Source organism: Tachysurus fulvidraco, chromosome 23 (assembly GCF_022655615.1).
Source record: "Tachysurus fulvidraco isolate hzauxx_2018 chromosome 23, HZAU_PFXX_2.0, whole genome shotgun sequence".
NCBI lineage: Eukaryota > Metazoa > Chordata > Actinopteri > Siluriformes > Bagridae > Tachysurus > Tachysurus fulvidraco.
Window position 1 is genome coordinate 14,319,993 of NC_062540.1, and position 21,474 is coordinate 14,341,466.

Genomic DNA, 21,474 nt, shown 5'->3' on the forward strand with positions numbered 1-21,474 from the left:
ACTTGCTTGAACATATTTACCTTTAATGGCCTTTGCTCATTCCTTCACATCTAGGCACTGTTAAAAAATAAAAAAAAGTTCAGCCCATCCCAGATTTCACCCTTAACCATTGCGTGCAAGCAAAGGAACTGATACAGAATTAACATTCATCAATAATTTATTTGAAAAAAAAAATAAATAAATAATTGTGAATGAACATGAATGTGTTATTTTATTACATAGAAGCAATTCATATACCAGTACAGGATGAACTCCGGTTTAACTCCATTTCTATATGCTTGAAGGTAAACTTTGTCCTTGGTACAAATATATATCATAGAAAAAATCACCTCACTTTTCTTTTCTAATCACAGTTTGATGAAGGAGTGTATAATGGAATGTAGTTGTCTTAATGTCTATACTCGAGCCCCATTTTGAAAGCTTAATAGTTTGGATTAGATTTTTTTTATATTGATTTGTTTTGGCATTGCGAGTGCTCCTGACGGAAACGACTAAATGAAACAGGCATGCTCTCTCAGAAATGCGTACATACACAACCATCCACTAAAAACATACAATCACCAAAACATAACAGTCCAAAACATGTACCAAACTTTTTTTTTTTTGAAAGTCTGTTCCTGTGTGCTGATTGTTGATGGGGTCCAGCCCTTGCTTTATAAGTGCACCCTCTCCTGGAGACCCTCAGACCCTGCAGACTCGCCTCAAGTTGCCAGACGCGTTGCTTGCTTCATGGAGCACAACAGATGGCAGATGGACCGAAAAAGAGAGGGGAAAAAAGACAAACAGGAAAAGAGTGGAAACATGTGAAGGTGAAACTAAGTTAATACTGATCAGATGTTTGACACTGTAGTTCTGAGTACATGAGCACACAGTGAAGGAAAGGAGGAATTCAGTACAATAACATGTAATTAGAACTAAAGTGCTATGTGTTTTTAACAGCGATGACGACTGACAAAAACACAACAGCCAAAAATTCACCTAGAATATTAGTACATTTATAACAGAATTCTAAATTGGTTTAAATTTCTTTTCATTTTGGCTAATGGTTACCCCGGTGCTATTCGGTTTCCAGCCGAACCACTGGGAACACATCTATATCTAAAGACAGCAATGCAGCAGTGCATTTACTGTATATATTTTGTTAATATGCTAATCCAGCCATAAACGAAACAAGCTGAATCACTGCAGTAAAAAAAGTGCTTCAAATCTTGCTGTTATCCCTTATGTTTGAGATCATTTACATTTTTTTCCTCCTATCAAATGCTGGAAACGCTTTAGAAAAACAGCACTATGACAAATAACATTGGTCATGAATGAGTCATGAATTCATGCTTGAGTAATGACCACCTTAAATACATGCTCCTACATGGTAGTTAAAGTACTGATTAACACATGGGAGTAAATTAAATCAAACCTGCTCTATAAGAAAGAATACGAATTTCAATATTGCATTGGTTATTATTAAACTGTGGAAGTTGGTGGCTCAATCGGTTAACGATCTGGTTTGTTGATTGGAGGTTTGGGGTTCAAACCCCATCACTGTCAAGCTACCACTGTTGTCCCCTTGAGAATGTCCTTAACCCTCACAGCTCCAGGGGTGTTGTATCATGACTGACCCTGCGCTCTGACCCCAACCTCCAAACCTATTAGTGTGCCTTTCTATGTTCGATAAAGAGAACCAGTGTAAATTATGTAAGTAATCCAGTGCCATCCAAAGATCTTTGTGTTTGCAGCTACATAGTATATGGCAAATAATATAAATAATACATGTCCAAAATATTTCGAATGATTAGTTAATTCATTCATATTCTACCTTAAAGACTCAAATTCAACTTTTATTTGTCATGTACACAATCAGACACAGTAGAAAGTGTATTGAAATGTTTTTTTCAACTGTCTGTGTGCAAAAGGAATCGAGATACGGATTCAAAAATCTAAGACAGAATATTTAGGAAATAAAGAAAGGAAAGGAAATAAAGAAATTAGAAAACCGAGCATGTTGATTGAGTTTAGCCCCATCTGTTAATGAATACATTAATAAACATGTTCTAACATGGATTTAAGGTGGTTGTTACTCACATATGAATTCATAAACCTCTCCTCACCTCTTAGTTGAAGTTCATGATCAGTACATGCCTTAACTCATCATTAGTTCATATTTATGTAAGTATTAATTCAGGCATTAGAGCAGGATTTTTTATGTACTGTTACCATAACATGTTACCTACAGTAAATGTTATTGAACCTGTGTAAGAAATATCCTCCAAACAATATCAACTAAACAATGAACCAGAACTGTTAAACACATCACAGATATTTAAACATATTTTATGTGTTCCAGGCTGGAGTTGTCAGTTAAGAAAAACAAGGCTCTGCTATAGGCACAAAATCTTGGAAAAATACACCCTGGTACTCTGGAGACTTAATATTAATCGAAGAATGTGGCCCTAAAATCTCTAGAAAGCAACTGCTAAGTAGTATAAATGCAGTTTTAAAATAAACAGTCCAAATGAATAACAAAACAGGCCCAGGTTTATTTCTATGGTAAGTTAGGTTTCAGACTCACTGTGAATGGAGAAAAATCTACATGACATCTAGAAAACTGTTACTGTGTACTGCCGAATATTATTAATATTTATTAAGCTGTATGAATAATTAACTGCTTTAATATTATGAAGAAGTGGCGATAAGTTGAATTTATTAGCAGAATAAATACATTGATAATTACGGTAGAAGTGCATTCTGTTACATTAGCTGGTCAGTCTAGTTACGTGCAAAGGCAACAGATCACACATCTTCAAAACCAGATTCAGTTATTATTTGTTACACACTGATGTCCCAGTGCAACAGCACAATTTCTTTCAAGTTACAGAACACAGTAAAGTTAGGGTCTCCGTTGTTTGGGAATGCTTCAGAAAACTGCGTTGGGCGGCCAAACAAAACAAATACAAAACTAACAAGTAGCCAATGAGTAGAAAGGGGCGGGTCTTGTCAATATGCGGCAGAGAGAGTGTTCAGTGCGCATGAGTGACATTAGCAGAAAGCGGTTTTAACATTGATATGGAGGATAAAAACAAAGAAAGAAAGCTAAGAAAGGTTTACGATAAGGCAAGAAGTAGGACGTGTTAATATAGGACCCGTGTTTCCAGTGCTGGAGAGAACTGAAGGAGCGGGAAGTTGGCGCATATTCACAGATTCAAGTTTCCCAGGTCAATAACTCCTGAGCTAAACGCTGTTACTACACAAATAACACTTATTTTCTATCGTAGTAATGTAGAGAGGCAGCTACAACCGCGTTTTGATATTAGCAGCGTTTAGCTCAGGAGTTATTGACTCGGGAAACTCGAATCTGTGAATATGCGGCCAACTTTACTTAAGACGCCAAGGCCGCATTTATCCTTCTCGATAGGTGAGTAATGTCCTTTGCATGATTATGCTTGTGTGTCATTTTAGCTTGTTTGTTAATCTGCAATCGTATTGTTCTTCCCTTCAGCAATGTTAAAGACACATTTCTTTCCATTAGTTGCCTGGGTTGCGTATGAATGTGTGGGCGGAGATATCAATACAGGGGTGGGACCCGTTTGGGTTAGGGATGTGTTTGTTTTGGTGATTTCAAATGTCGGCATTGGCTTTTAAACAACGGAGTCCCCACCTTTAAGGACATGTCTTCAGTGTTCCAGTATAACAGTGGAGGTAAAAGTCCTAAAACTGATAAGAATCCCTCTCTCTTTCCACAAAGAAACTCTTGTGTGTTATTACCCTTCTGTACTGTACGAAAGATAATGAGTGAACTTTGTCCTTATTATTATTATTATGGGTTAGTACAAAGAAGGTGTATTTTTGTTCTAATGCTAGTTTGGAACTGATAGTGATAGGAACACTGATAGGAAACACTCTAGCACCACCATCGGGTCAAAATTGGAACTAATTTTTATGGTAATATCCATTGAATTGTGTCCAACGCTGAAAAGATAAGCATCCCTGGGTATCACTGAAAACTCAGCCTCATTATACAAACTAAACAATGATAAATGCTATTTGTAATAGTGAAGGTTTGTTATGAAAGGCAATAAAAGAAAATTAAAAAAGTGGGGGGAAAAATCTTTAAGTATTAGGATTCATACAGATTGTGATAAAAAAGGAAAAATGCTTATTCTTTCTTCTTATGCAAAAATAGAGCAGATAATATACAGCTACACAAAAGGACCCTTTAAACCTGAGAAAATGGAGCACCAGTATGTCTTAGAGAGAGAGAGAGAGAGAGAGAGAGAGAGAGAGAGAGAGAGAGAGAGAGAGAGAGAGAGAGAGAGAGAGAGAGAGAGAGAGAGAGAGAGAGAGAGAGAGATGTAAATGTAAATTTAAATGTAAAAGCTTCAGCGCTCCCTATGGTATCAACTGCTGCCTAATTAGATTTTCCCAGAATACACCTCAGCATCACAACACGGCTTTAATACAAACCATTTCCCCTTTACACCAAATCAGTTCCATGTTTAAGGTCACTGGTTTACTCATGTAACAAACCTGGACTCACACACACACACACACACACACACACACACACACACACACACACACACACACACACACACACACACACACACACACACACACACACCCCTATATAGATTTACAATCACACACATCTGTATAATATAAAATATAAAAAATCCTCATGCACCATTCTTTAATTCATTTAAATTTTATAATCAGTATAAAATTTGCTGTGGTATTAGAGAAATAAAAGACTTTTCACAATTCAGTACATTTTAAGACATTAATCGATACAAGGCATCAGACGACCACACCATTGATTATTTTCTTATACCAGCATTTCCCATTGCAAATTGCATATAAACATCATTTGTGTTAACTTAAAATATATTATTGCCTGTGAACCCATTTTAGGGAATAAAATCCTTTTAACAAATCTGGTCCTATTAGCTCACATCAGCTCGATGTTTAGTGATGGCTACACCTGAACATTGCTGTAAAGTAGTGAAGTGTTCAGTAAAAGTTTAAACTGTCAGAAAAACCATGTAGAGCTGTGTGATTTCTGTAGAACAACTAGCTTTAGCATTAGCTATGAATGCTAATATTACCTTTTCAAGCAGTCATAAAATAAACTTTAACATTTCTAGGAATTTAGATTTTATTATACATTTTAATACATTTTTGATCATCCCAAGTTGTTGCTAAAAATGCTAATACACAGCACGCCACTTTCAGATCTATGAATAACAGGCCAGAGGACGCTAGAAGACAGCGTGCGTTTAAAAAAGCACTGATAGTGTGTACACTATGTGTTTGCCCTGAGTCTAAAGTCTTTATTTTGCTCACCAACAGCGCCTCCTGGTTGTCAGCCAAAGCCTGCTTGGCCAGGTAGCGCTCACGCTTCACCTTCAGCTCCAGAGATTCCGGTACATCCGGAACCATCCAGTCAATCAGGCGCAGCACGAAGAACACCACATGCTAAACACGGAACATACCAGATTTTTAATTAATGAACAGCAATACAAAACTAGTAGTCTGTATTTTATTACTGTACTATAATATATTATAGTACATAGTATATATCATAGTTTGAATGGATTAGACAGTGCTTACCTCAAACGCAATGATGAAGCCAAGTCTGACGGCGAGAAGTTCCCAGTAAACTAGAGTGTACTTCCCGTTTTCATCTCGAAAAGCCTTGTACCTGAGTCAACACACAAGCGCAGTACAAACTCTGACAGATCATCGGTAGAATGGCTTCATTTTCAGGGAAAAAAACATCTTTTAGAACCAAATGAACTTGAGGCTAAATTTATATTATTATTAGTAGTAGTAGTAATAGTAATAATAGTAGTTGTAGTAGTATTACTACATAACTGACCTGCACATGTCATGGCGAGAGGAGTTGGGTGGAGCGTACGCCAGTGTGAAGTTCACATAACCATTTAAGTCATTATCAAACTTATACTGGTACAGCAGTCGAGGCAGAAAATCAGAAGTGAATGCAATCAGGAAAGCCTAGAAGACAATAAGTAATTTTTACTAACCTGGCAACCTAGAAAACAAGCCGTCAGAAATTGAAAATGCCCATGTGAGAGACTGACGCTCACATTCACAATGACAGAAATGTGAGAAAGGGCCTCAAGAATGATGAACCACACGCCAATATTCTGCGCTCTCTCAGCCACAGGCCGCCGGTATTCACACACAAACTTGTGTGCATCCAGTCTCACTTCAGCCCAGTTATTCAGCAGAGCAAAGAGTGGAGCGAGTGGGAACGCAGCCACAAAGATGGTGATAAAGCCAAACTGCAGCACTGTGCAAAATAGATAGCAGTTAAAAAAGAATTAAATCAGCTCCTTAAAAATTTGCACCACACATCACAAGTTACTGAGTCTGAAAATTCAATTTACAATCGATGCACAGTGTGTCCTGAACAATATCGGTCCGGCACATTTTAAAATCAGCACTGTGTTTATGGATCAGTAATCTTTAAGAGTCTTACCGATCTCAAGATACTCATCAAACAGGCCTTCACACTCGATCAGCTCATAGTCCTCTTCACAGCGCTGTGCCGCCCGGCCGCTCTGAGCCTTCTTCACCGAGGTCAGGGACTTTTTCTGTCTCCATGCCTTTACTTTACTGTTCACACACACACACACACACACACACACACACACACACACACACACACACACACACACACACACACACACACACACACACACACACACACACACACACACACACACACAGTGACATCCTCTCAATTCCTCTCATTTCTCTGTTAAATTTGTTAAATCTCTGTTAAAACTCCATCAGTTACTTCTTATAAAAACAGGGCAGAGCTGAAAAGCTGAATTTAAAATGTAGAATATTTCCTGGTTGACAAAAAATGTACAAAATGTGCATAAAGGTGGCAACATTGCTAACAGGAACAGAGAAAGAACACCATTTCACCACAAAGCATATATATATATAGGTGGATCAGCAAATAATAATGTGGAATAGAGTCAAAATTCCAGTGTAACAGCTGCTTCAGAAGCACTTTTTTTTTACAAAGCAAAATAAACCACAATCCAGCCCAGTTACTTTCTTCCTTTTCCTTCTTCTCATTTTTATGCATCGTTTCAGTTCACTGTGCAGTTTTCAGCTGGATATTGTATCACCATAGCGACGAGTGATGCATCACGTATCAATATTAAAAATGTAGTCACCTCTGTTTAGTTTATATAATTACTCTAATTACTGATATATACTTAGTATTATACTGTAGTATAATTACTATATCATTATATTTCTAAATCCTCTTTAAAACGATTTGAGTATTTTAGGCTCAGAAACACTTTTGAACATGACAGACCACAGCTTTAAATAGAAACTGTTCGTGAAGATGCATGATGCATTATTGAAAAGAACATTGAAAGCTCTGCTATAGCCCAGGACATCCTTTTATCTATGTGATAAATGTCATCTTTTTGGGAAATAATGTGCCTTGTTCATAAATGTCTGTTTTGGTGCATTCACTAACTTAGAAATCCCTTTCTCTTAAAAACATATATGTGCTTTCTCTCTCTCTCTCTCTCTCTCTCTCTCTCTCTCTCTCTCTCTCTCTCTCTCTCTCTCTCTCTCTCTCTCTCACACACACACACACACACACACACACACACACACACACACACACAGTATGTGATAAGGTCACATTGCTGAGTTCAGCAGTAGTAAAGTTACTGCCACATGGCAGAGAGCCACACTGCAACACTTCACACTGCTGACTCACTGACTTCAACAATCAGCACAATGCACAAAGGGAATTCGATACTCTAATACAATAAGCGAATTCTAATAGTTGTGATAGGTAATAATTATTACGATTATTATTATTAACACTAGGGAACAGCAGATAAGAGTTATAATAGGTACATAAATTGCACAAGACTCAAAAAGACACTCATAATAAAGAGATCAGAGTTCAAACAGCACCATATTGTCAGGAACGTACGGTAGGACGAATTCTTGAATGTTGTTGATGAGCTGTTTCCCCATCATGATGATGAAAAGCTGCTCAGCCAGCTCGATCAGACAGCCCCCTGGACCACACTGCAATCCGTCCACCCAAGAAGAACAAACCACACAATTAACCACACCACTCACAAATGCTAATGAGGTTTTAAGTAGATGTTTTTAGCACTAATGTACACGTGTGCTCATTAGTGTACAGAACTCACGTCCTCGTTCCTCATCCCAAATAACGTGCCATAGTGACCGGGATAACCGACAAATCTGTTTGGAGAGCAGAATCGATAGGGAAGATAAGAAGAGGCATTTAGAAAACCACTACTGTGCTACAGTGAGTGCAGAGGTTTGTAATGTCTTTAGGTACATATTCCTTCATTACAACAAAGAACATAAATGTTGTAATAGATCGATAACAGTAATAGTAATGGTGTAATAGTAATCTGAACACAGATTAGTACTCCTGGCAAAACTGACCATATATCTGTGTATTTAAATGCCTTAAATGCCAGATCTTTTAATGTTTTACAGTATGAAAGCTGTATTCAACTTTAATCGACTGTATTCAATTTAAGATTATACCATAGGCAGTGTTCAGGGTAATGTGTAAAGAGTATCTTTGCTAACTAGATGAATTAACATAAGCAAGCGAGCTAACAAACTGCTGAAACCCCAAAAACATCTAACCTTTAAGTTAGCTTGTCTGCTAACATTAGCTTTGTTTTTTATACTGGTGATCATTTCAGCATAGCATAGTAAATTTTTTAATTTAATTAAAAAATATATATATTTTTTACATGATTAGTTGTAATTGGAATTTATAAACATGTGAGAATTACTCAAGCAGTTTTTCCAGCAGTCGATTTACTTCATTTTTATTCCAGCAAATTATAACTAAGCACATATGATGCTTAAAAAATATAATGATAAATTAAAAATTTTAAATATATTATAGAATAAGCAATTTTACTTGGTGGAACATCATATTCTTTAAACCTCTGATATAAGAAATAAATTAGTTTATTGTTATTCTTTCTGTACCATAAGCCTAAAGTCTTATGAACCAGCACTGGCCTTTTTTTTTATTTCCTCAACTGTATATATATATATATATATATATATATATATATATATATATATATATATATATATATATATATATATATATATATATATATATATTGTAAATTATTTATAAATGTGAGCTGTTAAATCCTCCTCTCAAGCATGTGACGTGGTTCCCAGTGGGACGAACACAACTCCTGTTTATTATGTGTGAAGATTTCATCTCATGGCCTTATAGGGTTCCTGTTAAGGCATTAAACCCTGCCATGGACACTGAGTACTATTACTATAAATTTGAGCATACACAATTAATTCATAAACAATGAAGTGGTGCAACTTTTGTCCTTATATGAAAATTAGCAGGTTTTTCAACCAGTGTTATATGCATAAAAATAAAAAAAATAAATAAAAATGCTACTTTTAAGTAAAAAAATAAGTAAATGGTTATTATCATACCTTCCTTTGAAGAAGGCCACATAAAAAGGGGAGGAGTAGAAGTTAACAAACTGGAAGATGAACACCTTAAAAGTAAAAGCGTCTTCATACTGTGTCTGTGTCCTGTGCATTTCTGTACAAAAAAACAAATAAAGGAAAAAAACAAAGTCTGATTTTCAGTATTTAACTTGTTCGAATAAAACTGGACAATAAAACAATATTGTTCTGTACATTGAATATCTATAACAAATAATAATAATGTAATAACTACAATGTGCTGTCATATCTACAAGCTGGTGTGAAGTGTGATGAAGGCTCAGTCTTAATGGCTTATTGATTTTCATTCTTATTTTAAGGCCATTAAAGAACACTGCGCTGGTTTACAGGCTCGAGAGTCAACAGCAGAATGCGGACCCCATTTTGTGAGTCGTTCTGCTAGCGCTGTATACACCTGCCCCATCAGCAAGATCAGAGCCAGGTTCACCATACTGCTGGAGATGTTGGCAATGTTCCCAGCCTAGAGAGAAATACAGAAAAGATACACAGTTTAAGATAAGTTGCAGGCAGCAATATTGATTGTAGCAATAAACCATGCAGAGAGCTGGATCGTAATGAACTGTTTCTCCGAGTGCTTGCCTCAGTGCGCAGCATGGAACTCCCTGTCTTGTACATCATCACACTCACTATACTGCGGTAGATTATGACAGTCACTAAAAATATCATCACCACGCACAGCTGAGGGAAAGAAGAGGCAACCATGAGAAAATAAAAACAAGTAAAGATACAGACAAATCTTTAATCTTGGGAGATTGCTTCCCATCAGGCCCCAGGCTCACCATTATGACAATGACCATTGATCCGGTGAACATACGGGAGATCCGGGCATTTTCTGGGAAATAGGGCTCCTTTATTCCAGTCACAGGGTTTTCCTCCATCGCAGGGGCTGTGGCAGCAAACTCTGGCCGTGGAGGCTCCTAAAAATACAGACATTTCTATAATAATAATAATAATAATAATAATAATAATAATAATAATAATAATAATAATAATAATAATAATAATAATAATAATAATAATAAACTGCCACAATGCTCTCTAATCATTCTACACAGAATTCTTTGCCAGACCTCCTCTTCATGAAAGTCCATGCAATCCCAGTGATGAGCCAGAGTAGCGTTCTTGCGTTTCCAGTACTCCAGGAAGGTGACGGCCCAAAAGGACATGAACACACTACAGAACACTGTGCCAGGATGGTCAAACAGATAACCCACCTAAAAATGGTAATATTTCAATTCAAATATGTGGGAAAACCTTACAGCAAACCACAGTGACTTACAGAAAGCTGTAGGCTGTGTACCTTAGCCATGGGGCATATGTCTGATATATTCCAGGCTTCACAGGTGTCACAGAGAGGGCACATAAGGTACCGGCCCCCGCTTTCGCAGATTTCTTTCCTATGTGTAACATAAATAATACAAAGTTACACTTTACTTAAATTAACACTTAATTGTATTTGAAAATATGTTGTATATGCTGATGGTATTCTTAGTCTGTGATCCAGAAAACCAGTATCAGGATGTATTGGTATACTGGGAGGTGGTAGCCTAGTGGTTAAGATGTTGGACTACTGATCGGAAGGTCATGCGTTCAAGTCCCAGTTCCATCAAGCTACCACTGTTGGGCCCCTGAGCAAGGCCCTTAACACTCAATTGCTCAGGTGAATATAATGTAAGTCACTCTGGATAAGGGTGTCTGCCAAATGCCATAAAAGTAAATGTTTTTAACAATGCATTACATCCAAATTTTATGACGGACAAGGTGTATAACGGTACATGCCACTATGCACTGTTCTTAGCAATTCACAGAAAAACACATGTACACTTATAAAGGCTTATTCCATCAGATCTCAGATGTATTATTTTTTTGTAACTTCTGATAATTTTGACCAATAACAATATGATGACTATTCAATTAGATGTTTTTTTGTAGCTAGGTCAGAGTCACATAATGGTGATAACACTGTCATTACAGTTGTATTACATCCTCATAGGCTGTAATAAATAGTAATAATGTTACAAATAGTAAGCTCATTATTTATCTACTTAAGATGAAATAGAAATGCAAAAATACATATAAAAATTTGAAGAACTACCAAGAACTACCTCCATCCTTCCTTATGTAAACTGTGACTAAATAGAATAAATCTGTGAGGGGACATGAGAAAACGAATAAAAACAATAAATGTAATAAATCTCTGCATCTAAAAAAATTTGGATGAAGGTGGTGCATCACAGCGATGACCTAATCTGCTTTCTCTTAATCTTACATTATCTTGAGATATTAAACGCTAATGAGGCAAAATATGATCTGTTCTGCAAATAACATAAGTGTCTTACGGCTTGATAGAGTACATTAGTTTTAAGTATGGATCAATAGCACTTATATGGTGAACATATGAGACACTGTCAGTGACTATGCAGAAAGAAGAGTCAGACATCCATCTGTTTTCTGACTGAAGTTGATCTTCATGCATCGCTCACTGTCTTTGCAGTTTAGTGCTTTTGCTGCAAACACCCCCATCCCAGCAGCTGCTATACAGCACCATTGGCCAACTGTTTCCATAGAAACAGATTAAAGGCAAAAAAAGACACACACTGACATTACACTGTTTTGCTGCAGTAGTGTGTTTGATCACGTTTCAGAAAAGTTTTGTAAGAACATTGCATTTGTGTATGATACTGACGCTGGAGTGTTGGATCCCATAGTCATGATGCCTGAGACAAACACAACGGTCCCAACTATAGCTGCAGGAAGGAGCCACACTGTGTAAAAGCCTGTACAGACCAAAGAGAAAATCTGTATGATGTCACTCATGAATGATTTGTTTGCACTTAATATTACCATCTTAATCTCAATATCAAGATGCACCAAATGAGAAGTGCCTGCTCACCGAGCCATGCAAAATAAAGAGCTATTTTCTCCCCAAAGTATTCTCGTATATGATCCAAAGGCTGGTACTTGTACCATTTGGACCAGCGAGCCCAGTAGTTATACAGGACCTGCCTCCTGTTTAACTGATCAGGAGAAATCTCATCTCCTGGTAGCTCAAAGGGACCCTGAGAATAAAGAAGGAAGCACTTAATAATTTCTAGAACGTAAATAATATTTTAAAGTACTTTATGTGAAAACTACCAGGTTTGTACAGCAAATTATTGTAATAATTTTAATAATTATTTAATAATTCTTTTATTTTATTAAGTAATAATTTTACTTACAAATAATAGTTAGTGGCTATTTTGCATGGTAAATATGTATGTACAAAGTAACTCATGAGGAACAACACTTTGGCATATGACAGTACTGATGCTAGGATAACAGAATAATGTTGGTATATGTTAGTCATATATTATTAGTCATTGTTTATATTACACACTACTCAAACTCAGTAAAGATTTCCCGATCCTATCGTAAAGTGTAGGTCGGTACAGCCAACAAATGTGTAGCAGCTCTGATATTATCTAATATGTATTAATTATGTAGATATTCAACAATATTAAACATTCTACAACTTGAAACTAAATAGCTGATTAAATTCTATCAATTTCTGCCATACACATGGCATCTATTTACATAAGAATTGAATGTATTGTACAATAAAATGCTACCAGAAAATCATTTCCAGATGTACCACCTGGTTACCAAAGAGACAGTTAATAAAGTATACAGCTACAGCTCAGATAGTTAGCCAAATATGGATCATACAATCAATTTCCACCTTATTCACATTTGCTGTATGTACTGTGTATTAAACAATTCATTACTCAGTATTTGCAGTAATTAAAAATATTGTGAACAAGAAAACATTTCCACGTGTACACTAAATTAAACGCATTACTCCGGCAGTTCAAATCTCTTACATCATGTAGTGGAAATGCTGCTTTGAAGGCACCTTCATTTAACAGTCGAGCCACTCCAACCTCAGCATGCTTCCGTTTGCCATATACCGTCCTTGCTAAGACTTCATACACCTGCACAGGTAATTACATCCTAGTATGTGTTATGCTGAAAACGAGTTATATGACATGCCTTAAGATTCAACAACATTATTATCAAGTATAGGTACAACTAATAGGCATTAAGTCAGTTTAGCAAGTTTTTCTGAAATATGAGAGCATTTTAACCATATTTATAAAGTCTATACTGACATACTAGTATATGAGTGTCAGCATGTAATAGGGTCAGGTTTACACATGAGACACTTGATTCGATATTTATCAAAACCACTGAATCTGATACGATACGATATGATTTAATAGCCTCTGACTGATATGTTCCCAAACTGTGTTCAGAACCTGAGTAGGACTGTCAATAACACGTGCGTGATGATGATGTATAAAACGACTATTAAATATCAAAAATATCGGTAAATCACCTTACAAGCCTATTCAAATATTTACACCTCAATATTCTTTTTCAATAATCATCTGCAATAATATCCTTTTCAATCAAAGTATCAATCCAAAACATTGAATTGGATTTGGATACATTATATAATAATGATAGTTTAATTTCTCAATTTTGATTACCGTATTTTCTGGACTATAAGCCGCAACTTTTTCCCACGTAAACAATGACGCGGCTAATATATGGATTTTTCCAGCTTTGAATTTGTTGGTTTTTTTTTTTTTTTTAAAAAACAAAAAAACAAAAAAACTACATTCTGTGATGTGCTCTGTTTTTTGGCGACATGAAGCTTTCATTAGACCAATGAAATTGCCGAACGGGTTAAAGGTAGGGTCTCCGGTCTCCGATGTTTGAGAAATGCTTCCGAAAACTGAGTCGGGACCACAAACTAAAAATCAAAACAAACGTGTAACCAATGAGTAGAAAGGGGCGGGTCTTGTCAATATGCGGCAGAGAGAGTGTTCAGTGCGCATGTGTGACATTAGCAAAAAGCGGTTTCAACATTGACATGGAGGATAAAAACAGAAAGAAAGCGAAGAAAGGTTTACAATAAGGCAAGAAGTAGGACGTGTTAATATAGGATCAGCTTTCCAGCGCTGGAGAGAACTGAAGGAGCGGGAAGTTGGTGCATATTCACAGATTTGACTTTCCCGAGTCAATAACTCTTGAGCTAAACGCTGTTATTACACAAAACGCGGTTGTAGCTGCCTCTCTACATTACTATGATAGAAAAGAGGTGTTATTTGTGTAGTAACAGGGTTTAGCTCAGGAGTAATTGTCTCGGGAAACTCCAATCTGTGAATATGTGACCAACTTCCTGCTCCTTCAACTCCTCCTCAACAAGACCTTACCTTTAACTCTGACACCAAAGGAGATGACTTAAGTGGTTTCAGTGCACAGGAGGAAGAAGACAGTGACAAATGACTTTCTTTGGTAGGCTACTGTTTACTGCTATTTTTTTTATTTTTTGTTACAAGCCATGTTTCGTTAAAGCCTGTGTAAAGTTAATTTGTTTCAATGTACCACCTGCGGCTTATAGACATGTGCGGCTTATTTATGTTCAAAATAATATATTTTTTTTAAATTCAGTGGGTGAGGCTTATATTCAGGTGCGCTCAATAGTCCGGAAATTACGGTAGTCTGAAGGTGTTTATGTTTCTCAAGATGTTAGATTTGACTGCAAGGCAAATCAAAGTTTAATAGTAATACGCTTGTGTAATACATTAGAGTTTCTGTTGTAGCAACGTACACAGGGGCTTATGTGGTCGACCCTCATCAAAAACCAATTAAGATGTGAGTAATTGTTAATAATTACGGTCTCCTGGGACAGTGTTTGGCAACAGTCAACAGAGGTAATTATGTTCTTAAAGTTTTTTGACATAGCAAGACTATTAAATCGAGGGCTGTGCAGTTCCTGAGTAACATGAAAACTGCATGTTTGTCTTATTAAACACAATTATCAGTGTACAAAATAATGCAAGTAGCTATAGATAGATACAAAGCATGATGTGATTCTTTAATATATGAATAAAAATGTTAGTTCTGGTAAATTGCTGTGGGGTAAAATGAATAAAGTGCATTGGGATGTAACGGTCCTCCACTTTGACTAACTTGTCTTTGATTATTCTTCTATACAAGAACGAGCTCATTACTTTGCACCTAATAAAATAATTCTTAAAAGATTATAAACACGATAAATATATAAATATTTAAAGCCAAAATAAAAGACAATAATTTATTTGTCAGTACATGTTTTAAATCAGCACAGAATGTGCACTCACAATGCGGTGTCTCTGTGTGGTGGTGAAATAATTCTCATGATCCTCACAGCCCAGAAACCTTCAGAATAACGAATGACATCAGCCACAGTTAAAAAAAAACAACAAAAAAAAACAACCCAGATACATCAAAAAAAAAATTATTTAAACAGCCCTTACTTTTCCATCTTGGACTTGCGGAAGGCACATGTGTAATAATCCACTGGCCGGTTAGGCACCGAGTCAGCCATGATGTTTGGCACCCAGAGTTTTTGAAGAACCCGGGCCGAGGTGTTAAAATCCGGATGCGGCTGTGCCTGTGGGATAACAAATCATGTCGAATCTATGCTGTTTCCAATAACATTTATATCTGTGACCTTTAAGCATCCGAGGAGATTATGCACAACTGCTTTGTAAAAGAAAAAAGAAAAAATATGAAAAGGCAGCAGGACTAGCTGACCTGTAGTGGTGCTCTGAGGCTTAATTCCTCAGCATAGTACACCAGGACCTCCCAAGGAGCATTGAGCTTCAAATAGTGTACTGTCTTTTTTACACTGGATGATTCCTCCTGGTAATAGAAACAACAGCAAAACACAAAATTCAATCAAGTCCCTGTGTTACAGGTTCTAAAGAGAAACACGATGCAAATTTAAACCTTTTCTAAAAGAAGACCAGCAGTCTGTAGATTCTGAATGAATTTGTCCCTCCATCTGGCCAGCTGTGCTTTCCTCTTCTCGGATCTGCTCTCCTCTTGAATCACCTGCCCCTTATCCTCCTGGGGCTCTGCTGAGCCTTCACACTGAGCTCTCCTCTTCCTTCGGGACTTCACCTCCCACACCAGCACAAAATCTTAGACACCCGAACAGCAAGAGTTCATGAAAGGAAAACGTACAGACACAGGTTCAGAAAAGAAAAACAATCAGATGCAGGCTGTTGTGCTGACAAGTCTTTTTTGTTGTTTTGTTTTATTAAATTGTGGCTGTTGTGGGAAAGACTACTAAATCATTAGTGACAAAAGAAACTTGAATCATTGGCATTCCACAAAATTATAATTATTTTATAAATAACTGGCATTTGTCATCAAATTAATCAACAATCAAAAGTGATGGTGATGCTTAACCTAAGTTTCATATCATTCCACCGCATCAGGGATTATTTTCCTATAACTGCACACATATCATGTTTTATCACTTAAAATGTAGAACCTATCCAGATCCACTGAACTGTGAAACTGCAAAATCATAGTTTCTAAGGTATCTTTGAAATTACATTCCCCTCAAAATTCTTCTTGTTTTTTTCTATGCACTGAATACATTTGTGTTTGGGATCAAAAGATAACTATAAGATGTTAGATTGGTATTCAACTATCGTTCCTTAATCTTTACACCTAAATGTGTTCATCAACCTAGAACATGTGACAAAGAAATTGGTTTTATATGTGCAAAAGTATTGGAACAGTCTTTGGTGTAGTTTAAAGGACATTACACTTAATATTTGGTTGCATGACCCACTGACATCTCCAAAGTGAATAACTTTCTTCTTTTGTGGTGCTTGTCCAGTTTACTGCAACGTCTTACAATTTCTTCTTCAAGAGGAGGTGAAATCTGTTCATCTGAGAGAATGTACTTTTCTACTTTTCCCCTGATGAGGTGTTTTATAGTTTTGGTATTGTGTTTTTATATATTGTTTTGCTACATGATGAAGTTCCACTCAGTTCAATTAGATTAATTTCCCCATAAATTGGCAGCACAATCGTTTCTTCTAAATTCTTTCTTCTGCTACTATCGTGAATACATAATTATCAATAATGATTAATTATCCTGTTCCAGAAGCAGCCATGCCAAGCAAGCCACGACTCTACCTCCACTGTGTTTAATAGACGTAGTTATATGTTTTGGATCATACGTGGATTCTTTGCTCTAAGCTCCACCCTTTGGCTTTTCCATTTCCATTTACAGCATTTGGCAGAGGTCCTGATCCAGAGTTTTTTTTAAATACATACATACAACAAACAGGGAAGAAAGTGCTAGTTGAAGTGTTTCATGAATAAGTAGGTTTTCAACCGCCGTTTGAAAATAGCTAGTGACTTAGACCCTGTCCGGACCCCTAGGGAAAGTTCATTCCACCACCTTGGTGCCAGAACAGAAAAGAGTCTTGTAATATACTTACCTCTTACCTGGAGAGATGGTGGAGCAGTGCTGTCGAGCAGTGCTGGTAGCGCTGAGGGTGTGGGGTGCAATGCGAGGAGTGATGAGGGCTTTGAGGGTTGAGGGAGCTAGTCAGTTTTTGGCTTTGTAGGCCAGCATCAGCATTTTGAATCTGATGCGTGCAGCTATCGGAAGCCAGTGGAGGGATAGTTGCAGCGGGGTGGTATGCGAGAACTTAGGCAGGTTGAAAACAAGTTATGTAGCTGCATTTCGGATCATTTGCAGAGGACGATATTGTGTTCATAGGTTGCCTGGTCCAGTCTTGAGATGACAAGAGACTGGAAAAGTACCTGAGCAGCCTGTAGGGATAAAAATGGCTAAATCCTTTTAATGTTGTAGGGAAGGAACCGACATGAGCGTGTCACATTAGCAACATGAATGGAAAAGAACGATTGATTGTCCATGGTTACCCAAATGTTGCGAGCTGTGACTGAAGGGGTGATCAGATCCTTATGCAGGGATATTGCAAGATCATGACCTGGGGATGAATCCACGATGTAATGTCTATCAGACATGCTGAGATCCAAACAGAAGTAGTGGTATCTGAGGGTAGGAAGGAGAAGATAAGTTGTGTATCATCGGCATAGCAGTGGTAAGAGAACCCGTGTGATAAAATAACTCCACCATGAGAGTGAGTATAGAGAGAGAAAAGAAGAGGACCAAGTACTGAGCCCTGTGGGATACCAGTGGAGAGTCTGCGTGGAACAGATGTCACTCCTCTCCATGTTACCTGATATGAGATAGACAGGCAGTTGATTTTAGACAATGCGTTCAAGAATTTTTGAAAGAAAAGAGAGAAGTGATATCAGTCTGTAGTTACTGATATCTGATGGATCCAGAGCAGATTTCTTCAGGATGGGGATAACCTTTGCTCTCTTGAAGGTAGTTGGTACATGACCAGATGGATCCACTGATCATAGTGGTGATGAAGGGGAGAATTTCTTGCAAGCTGGTCTGGAGCATAGTGGAGGGGAGTGGATCCAATGGGAAGGAGGTAGGATTGCAAGACCGAATGAGTTGTAAAATTTTTTCTGCTGCTACAGTTGAGAAATGCGACAACAAAGAAGTAGGAAAATCCTGATTGTGAGATGTATGTGCAGTCGTGGGCAGAAGTGAAACTCCTGCAGATTTTCTCAATCTTCTTGTGGTAGAAAGAAGCAAAGTGTTCTGCAGTCAGGCACCATGAAGCAGGTGGAGTCAGGGGGTTGAGTAGAGAAGAGATGATGTTGTGTTTCTCTAACTTTAATAGAGGTTCATCATGTTTCCACAACTTCTATGGCTCATCTCTGTATTTGTTAGCAAATTCCAATATGGCCTTCTGATTCTAACGGCTGATGACTGATTTGCAACTTGTGGTGAGGCCTATATGCTTCTCTCACAGACTTCTTGGTGATGTGATGGTTTTTCTTCATAGCTCTTCACAGTGTTTGTCATCAGCTGCCTTTTTTTATTTGATTTCTTTCTTTTGATTTCCCCCTCTTTATTAAGCTTCATAATAATTAACTTTTCTCTAAAAGACAGGTCTTTTTTGTCAGGTTATCCATTCAAATAAAAAAATACTGCAGTTCGCAAAAGGTGAAACCTAGGGCTCAAACTAAGAGTAGATATTCAGGGTTATTACCGTAAACACAGTAACATGTAACACAGCTTGATGTAAAGATCAGGAAAAAAACCCTGAAATACTGATCTATCATCTTTTGATCTCTAACACAAATGTCTTCATTGAATAGCAAAAACAAAATAATTGGATGAACATTACAAATTGTATCTGAAAGGTTGATGACATTCCTTCCTATTGGATTAATGCAAATAAATAAATAAAGTATCATGTTTACCTATTTTGGTTCGGCCATCTCTGAAGTAGTTGCCTGAAGGCTGAGTTGGTGGAGCGGCTGTCTTCTCGCACTGGACGTAGATCGGATCATTGTTGTCGTCTAATGCAGCATTTAGCTGGTTTCATGTAACAGGCAGAGATGATGCATGAGCTTGATGATAACGTGGTTGTGTAATCAGCAAAAATTTCCCATTAATGATCCTGAAAAATCAAACGCTATAAAGCTTCTGTCTCACAAAAGCTCCTGAGTGACTTATTCAAGCATGAGTTTCGATGAAGCAGGAAATAATTAAGCAGACCATGTGACAAATATCTGAGGTAGGAAATGGGAGGATAACTGTCAAAGAATATCTATTAAAATTGAATCTAATGAACTGTACTGGCTGTATAATTAGCAAGAAAAATGCATCACTGTACACTTATCATTCTTACTATTTTAACGCAGCAAGCGAAACAGTGAATAGTTTAAAGAGTACAGTATAAGTGCAATTTGTGAAAAAACAAAAACATAAAACACATCACAGAGGATAATACTTAGAATTCTGTATTAGTAGATTAAATCAGTAGATTAACAACTTTAAACAATGTAAAAATGATTAATATATGTCACTTACATATCGAGGAGGAATGAAGCCCCCATTCTCCAAGCTTCCATAACATTCAGCTCCATGTGATTCTCCAGTGTGTTCCAGATCCAGCAGAACCTCACGGTCCTTGGACAGCTCTGAGCCCTTCCTCCTGAGCATCAAGTAACGTCAAACTCACCAGATCAGTAACAGAGGTGCAGGAACTCTGAAGCTCAGTGGGGCCCAAACGCACCAACTATAGTAGTGTATGGTGCTAGTTACATATTCCAGAGTAGGCACTTCTACATAAAACATTTCACTGAATTATTTGGGAAATCAAATTATTTACACATATCCTTTATGTGAAGAGCTAAGCGGAGAGCAGAGAAGAGTGCACACTAAGTGTGTTCAGTGAAAGAGGTAAGAAGAAGGAGGAGCACGAAGAGAGAGAGAGAGAGAGAGAGAGAGAGAGAGAGAGAGAGAGAGAGAGAGAGAGAGAGAGGAGGGGGAGAGGCTGCAGCAAGCTCTCTCATTCACTGCATCCCTCTGTCTCTGTAGCACTCCAGAGGGAGGTAGACAAAAGCAATGAACTACCGTATCTCTCCTACAAGAGTAGCACCACATCCTCTTATTAACAAGGACTTAAAATGTCCTAACCTGCAATACTACACCATAATCCTACTGCAGGCCATGATACTGAAATCCTGTACGTTTTTTTATTTTTATTAAAAGGGGAAACATATCTGCAAGTATGCAAATATGAAATTAGATTTTATTTTATACTAATCCTGCACTGTATATATTATATATTGTAGTATATACAGAATCAAAATCACTTTTGAAGAAAAAAAAACGAATTGATGCTGTGCAATGCAACTGGATTTCTATTTGTGCCATCATCCAACTGCACCTCAGTCTTTGTGCATTTTACATCTCCACGAGCATCCCAGTCCGCACATCCTGCTGTTTTACTGGGATCCATACGTTTCTACGTGTTGCATTTAATCTAATGCGCCACACACTTGCTCGCACCATGTCGTAATAACTCTCACTTGCCAGTGATGTTACTGCAGTGTTGCAGAGTAGTGGGAGGTGTCTTCAATGCTGACTGGTAATAGGGTGAAGAGCAAATACGCTCT

At 37.3% G+C, this 21,474-nt stretch overlaps 1 protein-coding gene across 1 annotated transcript; it reads right to left on the reverse strand.

Annotated features, from left to right (window-relative positions):
• Positions 1–606: 606 nt before the first annotated feature.
• Positions 607–20,790, reverse strand: ano11 (anoctamin 11). Its single transcript, XM_027170328.2, has 23 exons — positions 20,384–20,790; positions 19,771–19,885; positions 16,384–16,577; positions 16,189–16,296; positions 15,909–16,045; positions 15,753–15,810; positions 13,425–13,535; positions 12,458–12,623; positions 12,251–12,341; positions 10,865–10,961; positions 10,635–10,778; positions 10,344–10,481; positions 10,144–10,242; positions 9,922–10,024; positions 9,529–9,640; positions 8,220–8,274; positions 7,994–8,091; positions 6,497–6,633; positions 6,102–6,307; positions 5,873–6,009; positions 5,605–5,695; positions 5,338–5,469; positions 607–725 (listed from the first exon to the last, which is right to left on the reverse strand). Exons 1-23 carry the CDS (start codon positions 20,513–20,515, stop codon positions 702–704), a joined length of 2,685 nt encoding a protein of 894 aa, XP_027026129.1. The 5' UTR covers positions 20,516–20,790; the 3' UTR covers positions 607–701.
• Positions 20,791–21,474: the final 684 nt, after the last annotated feature.

Bases quoted from the DNA above. Each gene is read 5' to 3' on its own strand.
- ano11 (XM_027170328.2), bottom strand. From the start codon at position 20,515: ATGCTCAGGAGGAAGGGCTCAGAGCTGTCCAAGGACCGTGAGGTTCTG. The intron at 16,578-19,770 runs GTAAACATGATA...CGGGTGTCTAAG, and splicing joins AGATGGCCGAACCAAAATAG to ATTTTGTGCTGGTGTGGGAG. The intron at 6,308-6,496 runs GTAAGACTCTTA...TATTTTGCACAG, and splicing joins TGATGAGTATCTTGAGATCG to TGCTGCAGTTTGGCTTTATC.